At 35.0% G+C, this 15,019-nt stretch overlaps 1 protein-coding gene across 1 annotated transcript; it reads left to right on the top strand.

Moving 5' to 3' along the window:
• Positions 1-11,625: 11,625 nt before the first annotated feature.
• ccl25a (chemokine (C-C motif) ligand 25a) lies at positions 11,626-13,744 on the top strand. Its single transcript, XM_032566565.1, has 5 exons — positions 11,626-11,722; positions 12,242-12,327; positions 12,712-12,829; positions 12,917-13,028; positions 13,122-13,744. The coding sequence occupies exons 2-5, from the start codon at positions 12,264-12,266 to the stop codon at positions 13,146-13,148; spliced, it is 321 nt and encodes a 106-aa protein (XP_032422456.1). The 5' UTR covers positions 11,626-11,722; positions 12,242-12,263; the 3' UTR covers positions 13,149-13,744.
• Positions 13,745-15,019: the final 1,275 nt, after the last annotated feature.

The following is a 15,019-nucleotide window of genomic DNA, read 5'->3' as shown; positions in this document are numbered from 1 at the left end:
TAACCTGAAAGAAAAAGATTTGGGGAGTAAAGAAATTATTAATATAGAAATAAAATAATACTTTTTGCAAGCCATATGAATCATATGCTTAATGTAAAATAATAGAGTGCTGTGTGATTATGATTACCTCTCGTCTCGAAAAGCTCATAACCTTTTCCATCCACAGTCATCGTAGTTCGTTTCTATAAAGCAAAAATATTTCAATTGCCAAAAACTATTAGACCTCTAGAAGAAAAGGATAAAGTCTTTTGAATATGTCCTGTATTTTTATTGAATAAAAAATTATTATTATTTAATAAAAATATTATAGATATTTTTTTTAACAATAATAAAAAAATTAATCCTTTTGTATTTTTACGGATTAAAACAAAGAAAAAATATCAACCTTTTACAGGGAGAAAGATTATTTTTAGTAGTAAGTCCTTTGGAATATTGAATTAAAAAAATTAAAATAAAATGCCAATTTGCTGCTAAATGACATAAAAGAGCTAAAAAAAATCCTTGTATCTTTAGAATCATTCTTCTGTAGAAACTCTTGGATAAAGCATTGCTTTTTGTCTGCCTTAATGAATATATTCCTTATGTGGCATACGTTTGTTGATGTGTTTTATTTAACTAGAAATGGAAAACTTCATTTACTTTTTCAGCATTTCCAGTTTTACACAGCAGTTGGCTTAGCAGTGACAGTTTTAAAGCATTTTCTGAAGCACAGTAGATTTATAAAAGACATTAATCATTTTAACCCAAAGAGCTATTGAAAAAGTAAACAAATGATAAATTTCTGTTTGTTTTTGTCAGTTTTCTGTTTTGTTTTTTTATGTTGTTTTTTTGTTTTTCTTTTTCTTTTTGTAGCGATGCAATTCAAATTTCCTGCCAGTAGAGGGCGAACTGTCCTCACCTCCTGTGGAAGCTTAAACAGGCCTCACTGTGAAACTTAAATCGAGAAACATAACTAAAGTGATGCATCAAACTAAACATTTCATTAATAGATTTTACGTAACATAATATGTAAGCTTCAGAAATTACTTTGATGTAATTTATCATCTTTGTAGAATTGAATTAAAATGGTAATCAAGGGGTTTTTGTGTCTGAATCCTGGACATTTTCCCAAAATGAACCAAAGCAAGCACTTCAACTCAACATGTATTAAATACTCATTTTAAAAAGTTGATATCATGCTAACTCAATCAAGATGAAGAAAGTTAGATTATCTGGATTAGTGAAAAAGAAAATTAAAACCTCCAGGGGGAAAGAAAACATTGACATGTTTAGTGCGGGCCCATTGGGCTATGGTTGAGAAATGCTGAATGCTGCACATTTCATGAGAGTTTGCACCGAACAATGTCAAGCAAGAGTTTGGAGAGTCAAGCTCCAGATATCCTCAGGTTAAACTCAAACAGGCCACTGCATGCATTGGAACTGTCTGTTACGGATGGGCTTCACTTGTCAAAATAAGCTTGGCTTCAGCTTTGGGACTAAAACAGTTTCGATTCTTCTTTTATGCTTTAGTGTAGCTGATATGTTCTGCTCGTTATAGTGAACACACTGAACTTGATTAGGTTTTATACAGCACCCTATGAAGCAGCGAATGAATAATGCTTCTTGCAAACTTGCATGTTTGATACAAGAGTAGTTCTTCAACATTTTACAACAAGCACAACAAGCATTAAATAGCTCAAAACAGTTTTATGAAAAGAAATGATTCTGACTGGTCAATTTGATTCACTTCATTTCAAAAATACTTTAAAGCCTGAGGATTGGAAGGATCTCCAATAGCAGTCAGTCTTGCAATGAATGTGAAGAAGCCTCTGACTGAAGAGTATTGCAGTGTGACAGTATCATGACTGTCATGACATGCTAACAAGTCAATTTCTTGAATAGCAAAGATGATATTCCACAGAAATCTCCTGGAGGACACCATTAGCTGTTGGCAAGCACTGCTAATCCACCTCATTTGCGTTTGCCACTCCTCTTTGAATATATGACTGGCCTTATGATCAGATAAAAGGGCAGAGAGACATTTAGAGAGTTTAGTCCAAAAACTACTGTATCCGCCCATAACAACAACATTTAGAACTCTTAAAAAAAAAGTATATTAACCCATGTTTCATCATTATTATTTTTATCATGATCACAAAGATAGGCCGGGTTCCCTCTTACGATCTCTTTGCAAACACCCTAAACATTATTATCATGTGTATACTATTTTTTATATTATATTTCCAAAGTATTTTTTGGCTTTAGTGGCAAATAAATCCTGTTAAGAGTTAGCCTAACACATTAGTTAGAAAATCCAGCAGGTTTTCAAACATGAATCAGACCAGTTAAGTTGAGTTTGGTGTAATTTGTAGACCAGAGTCCAGATTACAAATGTAGCAGAACCCAGTAAGCACCAGTAATATCATGTATGAGAGGTTCTGATGAAGCAAAAATCAATATGTGTCAACAAGTCATCTTCATGGCTGTCAGTGGTTATTAGCGCTACATCGCCCTTCAAAATTGAACCAAAGTTGCTTTTGAGTTACGTTCACTGCAGCCCAAGTACCACTGGTGCTTGCACCACAATGTGAAAACATTGGTAAAAAAATAAAAAGAAGAAGAAAAAGATAGATATATAAAAACACTGCCCTCTTGTTTGGTCTAATACGGGTGAAAGCTTTGTGCTGTTTTTATGACAATCTTACATAACAAGCTTGTTGATTTTCCCATTCTTGTAACTAATACCCCAAAAACATGAGAATGGGGATTTCACAAAGTATGTGTGATTATGTAATCAAAACCTTCAAACATAGATTTGTTTCATTATAAAACAAGACAAGTTCTGTCTTATCTCTTGAAGCCAGCAGCTGAATAATTATATAAAGGAAAAATGCTTTACTAAGAGGTGCATTCATGGTACTTCAACAGACAGGCTTTAAGCAACGTCAGTCTTTGATACAAAATGTGTAAAATGTGGTTACTAACACAGTAATTTATGTTGTGATTTATATCCCTTATGTCCTGCAGGTTGAATCCCATTAACATGTTATTTAACAAACTGGAACATTTCACAGAGATCATAAATTATGGTCAAAATAGCTAAATCAAATTTTACTACACAGCTCAGTCCTTTCCACAAGTCTGTGCAGAATTTGTAAAATAATTTTAGGACTGTTTTCAGCTCTGGAAGAATATGGAAATGCATTTATGTGGGGTATTACCTTGATACAGTTATCAGACGTCACACCGACATGTGGAGTGATATATAACCTTATTAATTTAATAGGAGCTTAATACTTTTTTGATTGTGTCTGGTTGTAGAAACTGCAGCTGGGAGTCCCAATAAATCATCTTCATGGTTATTCATAAGATTGTAATTTTCCAACTCTAACATGATATTTGTGATTTGTATTCTTTTAACGTGACCCTTTCACATGAACAAAAGAAATTAAATATGTAAAATTAAAAATGTATAAGCATATTTTCAGGATTGTAGCAACAGTCATGGTTGAGTTAGTTGAGAACAGCAAAGGTCAAACGTAAGGTAATGTTATTTATATAGCACATTTTAAGTAGAACGGCAGTTCAAAGTGCTATACTGTACATAAATTAGAAGGAGTCACAAACTAAACAACAAAACCGAAAGAAAGAGACAAATGCACAACAAAAGAAAACTAGACTTAGAAATGTACAATTTGATCTGGGTTGGTAAGTATCTAAATGTTGGTTCTCCATGTTTTATTCTTGTTCTGGGTTGATAAGTACTCCACAATTTATAAACTAACAAGAGTTTCTCTAAGTCTTGCTTCGATATTAAAAGTATAAAGTATAAAGCTACATGTTGGTCTAAAGTAATAAGTACTCCATAATTCATTAACTGACAGGAGTTTCTCTTGAAAGCAGGAAATGTAAATAAATCACGGTCGGTCTTTTGAATGATTTACAAAGTATACAAGTACTATAGCACACTCCCCTCCCCATAAAAAATGGCTTTCTCAAACAGAAAGGTATTATCAGTTCATGCTACAGTAGAGAGAGTCAAAGAGTTTCTCCGATGTCAGCAGCTAGACCAATGAGGTATTGTTTGTGAGCATAAAGTTTTCCAGGTGAGAAAATAAGGTCTTTTACCATGGTTTTTGTGTTTTAGGTGTTCTATATTGTGTTACCTTCAGTAGCAACCATCCATACATACATTATTTGATCACACTAACTCTTCATGATGGGGGCTGGTGCCTTTGTCCAAGTGATCATCAGCTGAGAGGCGGGCCACGCCCTGGATCTATCGCCAGTTTATCACAGGCCTGGAGTGACCAATTTTGTTTATAGTGTCTGAGCCAAATGGACAAGAGAAAGTATTTGTATATCATAAAATTGGTTTTAGTGTAAAATAACTTATTGTGAGAAAACCAGCTTTGCATGGTTTAATAATTTAAGTTGCAAGACAGACAGTGTCTTTGAAACATCTTAGACATTACTGTTAAATAACTGAACCATCTCATGAGTGAAACAGAAAGGGATTTTCAGCTCCTGCTATGTTTTATGCATAAGCTGCACCCTAATTCTAGAAGAATTGGGGTGCATCAGATTAACAATACTGGTCAGAAGTGGATCATTTACCTGATCAATGAACAAATACATTTTTATTTATTACATTTTTGACCAAAAGAAGTCATTCATTCTTGTGACAAATAACAGGCAGACTAGACTTGTCTGTCTGTCACTGAGCGCTTCAAAATCCCTCGGTAGAGTGCCAGTTTGTTTGGTCTCCAAGCTGAGACAAAATCTCTCCTTATTCTTTCTTCCTTATTGTTCATGTTCACATATAAATCTTTAGTTTATTTGCTCAACCCGAGCTGGAGATGTTGTTATCGTTACTAACGTCTTTGGTGGTCACTGTGTTGTGCGTTGAAGTCAAGGTGACCGCATGTAACACCGCCACTCTTGGCAACTTTCAACTGTATTCACAGGGGCTTTCTCCTGGCTTTCTTTCTGTCATGCTGTTTTCTGACTGCTTCTGAACTGCTCGGGTGTTTGTAGATCAGGTTTTTCTTTCCACACTAAGTTCCACACATCTTGTGGCACATTTTGTTTGAGGACAAGCAGTTGCTTGTATTCCACTTTCTTCCATTCTTCCAATGTTTGAATATGGATGTTTGCAACTAAGTGAGAGATTAACTTTTTCAAATACACAAGTCATACTGAACAGAATGTTAAGAGCAATGGTTTTGTTATTATTATTATTATTATTATTATTATTATTATCAAACATTAGTTTTTCTTTTTTTGTCTGTTAGGAATCTGTTTCATCTTGACAAATTTAAGAAGTAGAAGTTCCAACCATAAAAAATAAAAACCAGCAGAAAATTAATGTGAGAAAACTTAATCCCCTGATGTTTGTGTTTAGGCAACAGATAAATCAAACAACAACAATACACCATTTTACTTTCTGTTTCTCGAATTAATCTTTTTAAGGCACATTCCAGTTTAAAAATGGATGGTTGCAACAGAAGTAAGTGTTCAATGTGTGTTATTATTCAGTCCGCAGCATTTGAAATGGTTCTGCTCTTGTCCATGTTGTAGCTTTTCTTATTCTGTGTGCCAAGATAAAGAGTTTCACATCCTGATGAATGGCTTCTTGGAGACATCTTCCTTTCAAATGTATGTAAATGACAGCAGAGATGAAGGGATAAAGCAGCGTATCATGCTGTCTGAAAGGAACGCTGAAGACAACACGGTGAATCATTACCCGGACCGAGTCCAAGTCTCCTTGGCATCAGACCATCAGATCCTGACAAATGGGCCCATTAATCCATCAGGATTTCTCAAACATGCAAGCCAAGATCAGAGATCAACAGTGCCATTTTTCTTTTCTCAATAACTTACAAGCTATTTTTCCAGTAAACAAAATATGAACGTGATCAAATGTACACAGACAGCAGGAAACATGTCAAGCCAAAATTGCACAACAAAGCCAAGTAAATTGCCAGTAAATCATAGAAAATGTTACATAAAATGCTGTAAGAGTCTGGGTGGCATCTGGGGAGAAATATAAATTTTCTGACTATGGGTGTGTTTTTATTTTTATGACTAGGCAGCGGTACCCAGCAGGCAAGAGCAGTGAAAGGAAAATAAAGATGCATCGCTTTACTGGGTTTCAGCAGATGATGTTAGAAACAAAAACAGCGAGAGGCCGGATCAGGTGTCCACTCAGGCACTGAGGGCCTCATTAACTTCTGTCACACACAGTAATGCAGAAATTCCTTTGAAAGTGACATAAAAAGCTATTTTCAGGAGTGAACAGGAAAAGCTTTGAGTGGAAATGTGATATAGGAGTGCTGACAAGGGGTTTAATGAAATGTTTCTCCACAGCCGTTGACTAAAAATAACAGAACATAACAGACTCAGCACAAGTGATAGGTTCATAACGACAGATTCTTTTAAGAATAATAAAAGCAAACATTAAATCACTATGGAAAAAATAAATGCTAATAAATGTAAGTAAATTCCCATAATTCAAAATGTGGAAGAAATACATTATAGTTGCTCCTAAAATGAGTTAATGTGCTCTATAAATTTGGTTGATTGGTAGAAAATAATCAGATTTCACAAGAACACTTTAAATAGTTAGATTGAATCTAATATCGAAGGGTTTTTATCCATACGGAACCCTTAAGTCCTGCTTTGAATAAATACTTTGCTTCAAAATTGTTCAACCTTCCTGAATAAGATTCTTTATAAAAACACACCTTTGAAAATCAGGTGTGGTCTGAGGCACAGCTCAGGCATACTAATACCTTAACAGCTCTATTATGCTTCCTTGAACAGGTTAGGATAGGTCTATGGGTGATACAAAACATATTCATTACATTTTTTTTGCACAAAATCATTTTTAGGTGAAGAGATTTTAGTCTGCTCAATTCTCAGTTTTGGGTTCCTTTCAGAATGAGCTCTTTTAGGGCCTCTTATCATTTTAAATTATAAGCTGCTGCTGGCACCCCTTCCCCAAACCCATTGTCTTCAGTCACACGTGAAACTGGATGCAAACAGAAGCATAACTATACAACTGTGCGACTTTGAAAAGCAGAAGCGGAGCCTCCTGCAACAAGAATGCAACAAGTGGTTTCTGGATGGTAAGTCAAAAACAAAACACTTTTATTTTCCAGCAGCCATTGTACAGTGCACACATGGTAAAACCAGCTGACCAAATGTGCTGGAAGGCAGCTTTAGGTTCCTAGGTAACGGGGTGGGCTTCACTGGGGTTGCTAGGTAAAGGTGAAGTGCCTGTTGAATGTGACTTAACAATTGGGAGTTCATTTTCCAGACACCAAAAAACATTAACTTGATTTTAGAGGCAGAACTTCAGTTTGCTCTGACCAATTTGAAGTACAAAATCGTGCAAAATGTGAATTTTGCACAATATTTTCACTTTGACTGTTGACTGTGAAGTTTCGTTGCATGTTAGAAATAAGGTAAAATAGGGAAAATTTCCCCTAAAGTTTAGAGATCATCAAAGTAAGGAAGGAAAGCTAAAAAATGACAAAGGCAATGAATGAGGAGAAACATCTGGAAGCTTAGTTCACAAGTTAAAAGGTAAGTTGGAGGTGGCAGAAGCAGGAAGCTATCAAGAGCTGCCACCAGGTTCCCTGAGGTGAAAAACCCTCAACTGACAGTAAAAGACCTGCAGCAAGACTTGTTGGCAGCAAATGCTGAGGTTTCAGCTTTCAGCTCCTAAACAATGAAGGGCTTCATGCGTCATCTCCAAATGATAAACCACTTACGGTACTGACCCAAAGGTGTGAGAAAAATATCAGCTCATGAATAAACAAGCCAAAAGTAAAAAGGTTTTAGGTTTGTAATCTGTGACTCAAAATTGGAAGTTTTTCCTTCTTTGGACTGGCAATGTCTGAAAGAGGAAAGAAAGTATTTGCTAAAAAGGAACACCATGCCTACAGGAAAGCACGGTGGTGGCTCTGTGATGATCTGGGGCTGCTTTGCCTCCTCTTGCCTTGGAAACCCGCAAGACGAATTCAGTTAGATGTCAGGAAATCCTGGAAGAAATCCCATTCTGTCTGCCATGAAGCTGAAATTTGGGTGTCATTGGACCTTCAAGGAAACTTTAGAAAATCTTGAGATGTTGATAATATTATTAAATGTTGCCATGACAACACCAGGTTCAAAATATGCTTATTTTTTCCTTTCTTCTCTTTCTGATCTGTGCTTCCAACTCCATGTGACCTTTAGCATTTTTGGCAGTGTCATTTGTGGCAGGTGTGAGCTTTTGCTGCCCTACTGGCTAAATATTTTATCAGCATAAAAAAATACAACCTTCAAGACTATGTTAGCCAACAATTGGTAAACTCAAAGCAATTCTTTGTGACATATATATTGTGCACACTGATATCTAATGATATTTTCTTGATAGCTCTCCTTTAAAGGACTCCAATGATCCCAGACATATCTCAACGTCCTGGAAGATACTAAAGTGTCCTTCAGGGTCTTGTGACTCATAAAACTTTCCAGTAGGATTTGAAAGAAAGGCAGCTGCAGCACGCAAATCCAGGAATATTAGTGAACCGGCTGCCAGAGTCTGTGTCTGGCTCTGAATCCCAGTGTCAGCAACTTATTACAACACAAGGGCACTCTAACATGCTCGTCATGAAAGACTTGAATAATTTTGAGACTATAGAAGTCACTGGAAGTGATATTCTGTGTTGAATTTGGAAAACTCTGCTGAATGTAGCTATTTCAATTGTTTTAGTTTAGTTTATTTTATCCAAACAGCTGCTAATTTATATACAGTATTTTGCCACTAAACCTGCTTTGCAGTGGTTGCTTGAATCATTTCAGATCCATCTGTACACCAATAGCTTCTGAATAACAAAGGCAGGGCAAATGTGATGACAATCGAGTGAGATCTAGGTGTGAGGAAAGGTGGAAAACTAGGCCAGAAGAAACACAGCGAGCTTTTCAACACTAGAAATGTGACAGAGAAACACATTACACCCAGTTACTTGTCAAAATGAAGCCGAGCTGTCAGAAAGGGTTTGTAAAGCTTAACAATATGAATAAAATGTCAAGTAGGAATGCTATGATTTAATAATAAAACAACACATAAAATGAGCTTTAAGATTAGCTGTCCTAGTTTTTTTTATTATAACAGATAGAGGCTAGTAAATCTAAATCTGAACAGTTACTCATAATATTATAGTTCAAACAAAATTTTACGTATCGGGAAGGAACTTGTTGTAAGCTAGCGATGAATAATTGACGGCTCTTATTATTAGGCCAATTGAACAATCAAATGATGAGATAACCTGCAGCCTTTATGAACCCATAAAAGATTTGCGCAACAACGTTTGGGAACTTCAAACCAATAAAAGTAAATAAGTAACAAACAAACTTTCACAAACTCTGCGCACTATTCTCTGTGCCTCGCCGTATGTTTGAAACTCTGACCGATGGAACTTGATGCGTCTCACTTCTGGGAATAAAATTCATAAAAATGAAAAGAAAACTAAAAACAAACAGCTGCAGGACCTCGTTAAAATAAAAGTAAAAACTTGGCGCTCACATTACCAGGGTAAAGTTAGAAATGATTGCGCAGCAAATTAAAAAAATGAAAGTGCGATTCGTTCAGCTCAACATTCACTTTGATTTCTCTGGAAATCTTGAATTAGATCTTATGTGGGCATATGCATAATGCTATGCTACATGTATATGCTATTTAAAACAACATCTTAAACATTAAGTCATAAATTCTAGTGAAAAGTAGTTCAAATTTATCATTCCTGGTCAGTCATGCGAACTGGAGGATATTGCCAAAACATGTCATTAGAAATGTAAGTGACCTGTAGCCTATAGCTCTAAGAATACTTTAAAAGGAAGTTGTATCTGAAAATCTCAAAACAATAAACAATATGCCAATCAACGAGAAGTGGGTGGATTACCACAGAGACTATTCTCGAGTAAGAGTAACACTACTTCAACAAATCTTTACTCAAGTAAAACCTAGCCGTCAAAAAAATATTCAAGTTATAGTAAAAAAGTACTGAGTAACTCCTCGTGACATCACTGACCACTACAAATAGATAACATAATAACAAAGAAAGACATAAATCATAAATTTAACATTAACAGTTTTCTTTATCTCTGGATAAAACTGCAAAAGTTGCTATTTAGGGCCCCCAGAACCCCAGGGGCCTCCCGTAAATGTTTAAATTTTTACACAGACCATAGATCTAAGATTTTTATATTTGCCCATGAGAATTTGAATGATGTTAAATTTGATTTGATTTTACCATAGACAATACAGTAAAAATATTTTAGATGGCCTAAAATGGAAACAACTCTTATTCTGCTTAAGGTCCCAGTACAACCTTGAGCCAGCACTGGGAATAAATAAAATACATTTTTAATAATCCAAAGCAACCTTAAGTAATTTTACGCATACTGAGTTTAATGTTTACAGACACAGTTATTGATTGGAAATGTATGGATTTACAGGTAATTATTAAATGTTCATGTTGTAGGTTAAATAATGTTAGGTGTGAGGTTAAGTAGTTGAAGTTTTGATTCCTAACCTAGAGCGAAGTTGTGACAGGTCAGGAATTACCTCAACGTTTACTGTAATTTATGAGATGTTTATCATCCAGATGCTGTTTTTAACTGGAGTAAAAAACATAGATACCTGTGAGACAATCAAATACAAAAAAAATCCTTTAAAGTTCTAATAAAATAAGTAGTTTAATTTTGCACTAAAGTATTTCTTTATTTTTTACGTTGTACAAAATTAGTTTATGAAAAGTCGGACTGGTTAAAAAATGTTGCATGGAGAGTCCAAATGAGAATCAGTGGGAATTAAATAATAACTCTGATTCTGCTGATTCTGTCTGAATTTAAATGGGAAAACTTTGTGTTATAGCAACAAACATACACAAGGAAATTCAAATACTTTACAGAAAAAAGGACAAGAACTACTTTAAAGACAAAAAAATGCTCAAATAAAACATTTAAATGTAAGCATTGCTGTAAACTGTAAATAGTTTAGAACTGGAAAAACAAATCAGTGAATATTGTTTTTTATTTTATGTTTTGAAATTGCGTAGTATTTATGATGAAACTTTGCCCTTTCTGTTCAGAATGATACTTTTTATCCTGTTTTTATATGTTTTACATCCTTATCTTTGTGTAAATCTTCATACTTTGATTGCATGTCACTTTGATGATTTTGCCCTGGAATTTCCCCACTGTGGGACAATAAAATATATTTTTCTGTCTTAAGACTTTTGCCTTATATAAATGTTATTTATTTTTCACTTTCTGTACTTGGATGCAAATGTTTCTCTTTTTTATGTTACAGCCCTTAAACTTTGGAAAAGTGAGTTGTTGTCTTTCTCTTTATGCTGCCCTAAGATGACTCTTGTTGTCATTTACTAATGAACTAAATTGAGCTGAATGCATTTATGAGTTTATGAGTCTTTTAAGTAACTATTGCACATAGTTGGAAAGAAATCAAGCAATCTTTTCTATATTTCTCAGAGGTCACGTCTGAGAAAATGCACAAACACACCAGGGACACTTTGAAACTCATAGGCCATCCTATATAAAGAAAAAAAAAACTGATAAGTACAAAGGTGACACTGCTGGCGTTTTGCCAGCACAGACATCTTATAAAGAGAAGTGCCTGCACAGGTTTGGTAGACACAAGACGAAGGAGCTGCAACTGACACCGATAGCATCACAGGTGAGATATTTTAGGGTTAGAGTTAGTTCGTCTTTATTTTTCTAATCATATTCAATGTTTTTGCTTTGATTAGTTGGTTGTTCATTTCACTATACTAAGAGGAAACAAGAATTGCCATCATTTGCAGGATGTAAATGTTTAGTAAAATCATTAGGTTCATTATCCAAATCCACAGGAGAGAATAGGAATTCTGGGTGAATGTTTGTGCATCCTAATTTGTTCTGAAAAGCAACTGTAAAAAGTTAGTTTTGACACAAATGGAATATCAAGAATGCATAATTATAAAAGAATAAAAAGCAAACGTACTTGTCCTTTAGAGGCATTTATATAACAGAAAATGTTCCCCATAATCCAAAATAAATTACTTTGTTGATTCAAGGTGTGACTGGACAGGTGTTAGACAAAGACTGACATTTCTGCATTTGTCAAAAGTTCAAGGTTTATTTGGGAATGTGTGGGTGGAACGGAGCTGCAGTAATAACACTGATAAGGCTGATTGCGTTGATTTTTTCTTTCCAGATTTGCCTCCACTGACTTCACCATGCGGTTCAACACGCTGTTCTTCCTGCTGATTCTTTCTTGTCTCTGCTTCACTTTGGCACAAGGTAAAGAGTTTATCAAACAAACAGCTGGTTTCTGGAAATAGTGTTGCATATCTAGCATGCAATAAAGAAGTAATCAGGGTTAATAAGTTTGGTTTATTGCTAGAATACTGGGATGGGTAGATGTGACTTCCTGTGTCTTTACTGCTGACTTTACAACCTTATTAAACATCCCCACATTTTATAGATAGCATTGACTATCTATAAAATCTATCTGTAGATTTTATAGATAACTAAGTTAAACTTAGTTAACTAAGATTAGCTAAATTAATCTTAGTTGATTAACAAAGATTAATCAACTATAATGTTTCTACAAATTTAGTATAAAAGTTGTGATGTTTTTGTAATTTGGCGGCTCTGAATTGAAGTTGATTTATGATATTTTAGTGTCCTACGAGGACTGCTGCCTGAAGTATGTGAAGAATCTCGCCAGCAACGTTCAAAAGCACGCAGTGAGCTACAGACGCCAGAAGACAGATGGCGGCTGCAACATCCCTGCCGTAATGTCAGTTTTCAAACACAAAACGGTTATTTTGAGTCAGATCTAATCACCTGAACCAGAACCTCACCTGAACTCTTCACCTTCCTTTAGCTTCATCATGAGGAGGGGACGCAAGTTTTGCACAGACCCCAATGAGAAATGGGTCAAGGAGCTTGTGCTGAAGATTGATGAGAAGAATAAGAATGAGAAGAATGAGAAAAAGGTAAATATAGGAAATATTCTTCTACTTGAAATCTGCAAAGAGGTATGTCGTAAAGAAATATTTCTAAAAGTTCAGATTTTTCTGTCTTTGCAGCATTTGAAGCATCCGAAAAGAGGCTGAAGAGGACGGCTCCCCACAGCGACACCACCTTCAATCTTCCTGCTGTTTGCAGTTTTATTACCGAGCAAAGAGCGGCTTTTACGGCGATTTTATGGAGTCTGACTGGAGGACAAAGTCAGGAGGCTGGCCAAGAAAATGTTGCAGCTCTGCTTTTGCTTTCGCTCAGCATTAACATAACAGGTCAAAAGCTACTCTAGAGTTGCAGCTGCACTTTGTTGTTAACAAATGGACTTTTTAAGCTGATAGGTGACCACAGAATATATTCACAGACCACACATTTCAATGCATGGCTACTTCGGCAACCGTTTTCATTCCATCAAACATGAAATAAGCTGTTTGATTATAGAAATAGTGATGGAGAGTAAATTATAAGTGTTCATACAATATTTAATACATCTGCAGTGTCTACACATTTCATTTAAGTAATTATATGACTGGAACTGTAATTGCTTTTTTAAAGTTTGTGCCATAGAAAATGAGAAGCTTTGTCATACTTTAATTTAGATTTTTTTTAAGTGTCTTTCATTTCATACCTTTGTGTACAGGTTTTATAGCAAATTATGTGTTCTAATAAAAAATGAAATTATAACATCTCACATGGTGGTGTCTATGTGTCAAAAATGATTAAAGATGCTCACACACAGACTGGTGTGTTTTGGTGCAAATTTTGCAAATAAACCACGGTTTAGAGTAAAAACGCTTGGTGAAGGTGACGACTTCATAAAGAGAAAACTGTATACTGGAGAACACCATCCTAATTGTGAAGTACGGAGGTGGCAGTATTACGTAGTGTGGGTTTTTCCTGCAGGAAAGGCTGGTAACTTAAACTTAAACATTATGCAGAAATATCAAAGCTATATCTCAAGACATGAACCAGGAAGTTAAAGCTTGGACCAAATAGACGACGAGTAACCCAGCAAATTGGTTACTAATTGCTGGCTATAAATTTGACCCAGTTACACCAGTTCTGTCAGGAGGAGGGGGGCAAAACTCCAGAAAACTACTGTGAGTTATTTTGGTAGGCTTGTTTGACCCAGTTCATAAAATGATTTCTACCAAATACTAAAGAAACATAAGTTTATTTTGAAGAAAGCTTATAAAATAATCTTGGTCATTATTTTGGCATTTAACAAAATTTGTTAAAATGTCAGACAATGAGAAAGTGTGTGCAAATATTTCAGCGACATTTGAGTTGAATATGATAAAATAAAGAAATATTTCTTAAACTGTTTGAGTCATTGTCTTGAAAACTTTTCATTTCTTGATATGAATGTTTGATTTAAATCAACTTTACAGAACACAAGATGCTTCACGTCGTTATCCACTAATATGTAACTAGTCGAGTCATAAAAGTGTTTTGAAATACAATAATGTAGGGAATTACAGTGATAAAATAATACAATAAAGCACTTAAGTTTGAGTTTAGGTAACATATTTACTCTATTACTCTACTGCAACAGGCTGAAGCAGAGCTTTTGTTCACTGTGAAATTAGCATCTCCTGTACGTTGCATAAGGATTCATAGAACCTTGAACCTTTATAACTACAAACCTCATTGTATTTTATATGAGTTTTATATGATAGAACAACACAAATTATAATTTAATAACTTTTTACAAATACAGTTCTGGAAAAAATAAGAGACCATTGCATGGAACCCCATTGAAAACCTCCTGGTTATTCCACCAAATGTAGATTTCTGAACTCTTCCTGAGTTAAAATATTAGTATTGTTGTTTCTAAATTAGCATGAAATTTGTTTTCTTTGTGTTATTTGATGTCTGAAATCACTGCATCTTTTTCAGAATTTTGTCCATTTCTCATTTTCTGCTAATAAATACAAATTTTTTGCTTGTCATTTCAGAGACATGT

The sequence above is a fragment of the Xiphophorus hellerii genome, chromosome 6 (genome assembly GCF_003331165.1).
Source record: "Xiphophorus hellerii strain 12219 chromosome 6, Xiphophorus_hellerii-4.1, whole genome shotgun sequence".
NCBI classification, from domain to species: domain Eukaryota; kingdom Metazoa; phylum Chordata; class Actinopteri; order Cyprinodontiformes; family Poeciliidae; genus Xiphophorus; species Xiphophorus hellerii.
The sequence above is the reverse complement of the archived record's forward strand: the minus strand, read 5'-3'. Positions and strand labels throughout refer to the sequence as shown.

Excerpts from the sequence above, each read along its gene's own strand:
- ccl25a (XM_032566565.1), top strand. The coding sequence starts at position 12,264 with ATGCGGTTCAACACGCTGTTCTTCCTGCTGATTCTTTCTTGTCTCTGC. Across the intron at positions 12,328-12,711 it reads CTGCTTCACTTTGGCACAAG|TGTCCTACGAGGACTGCTGC; the intron begins GTAAAGAGTTTA and ends ATGATATTTTAG. Across the intron at positions 12,830-12,916 it reads TGCAACATCCCTGCCGTAAT|CTTCATCATGAGGAGGGGAC; the intron begins GTCAGTTTTCAA and ends ACCTTCCTTTAG.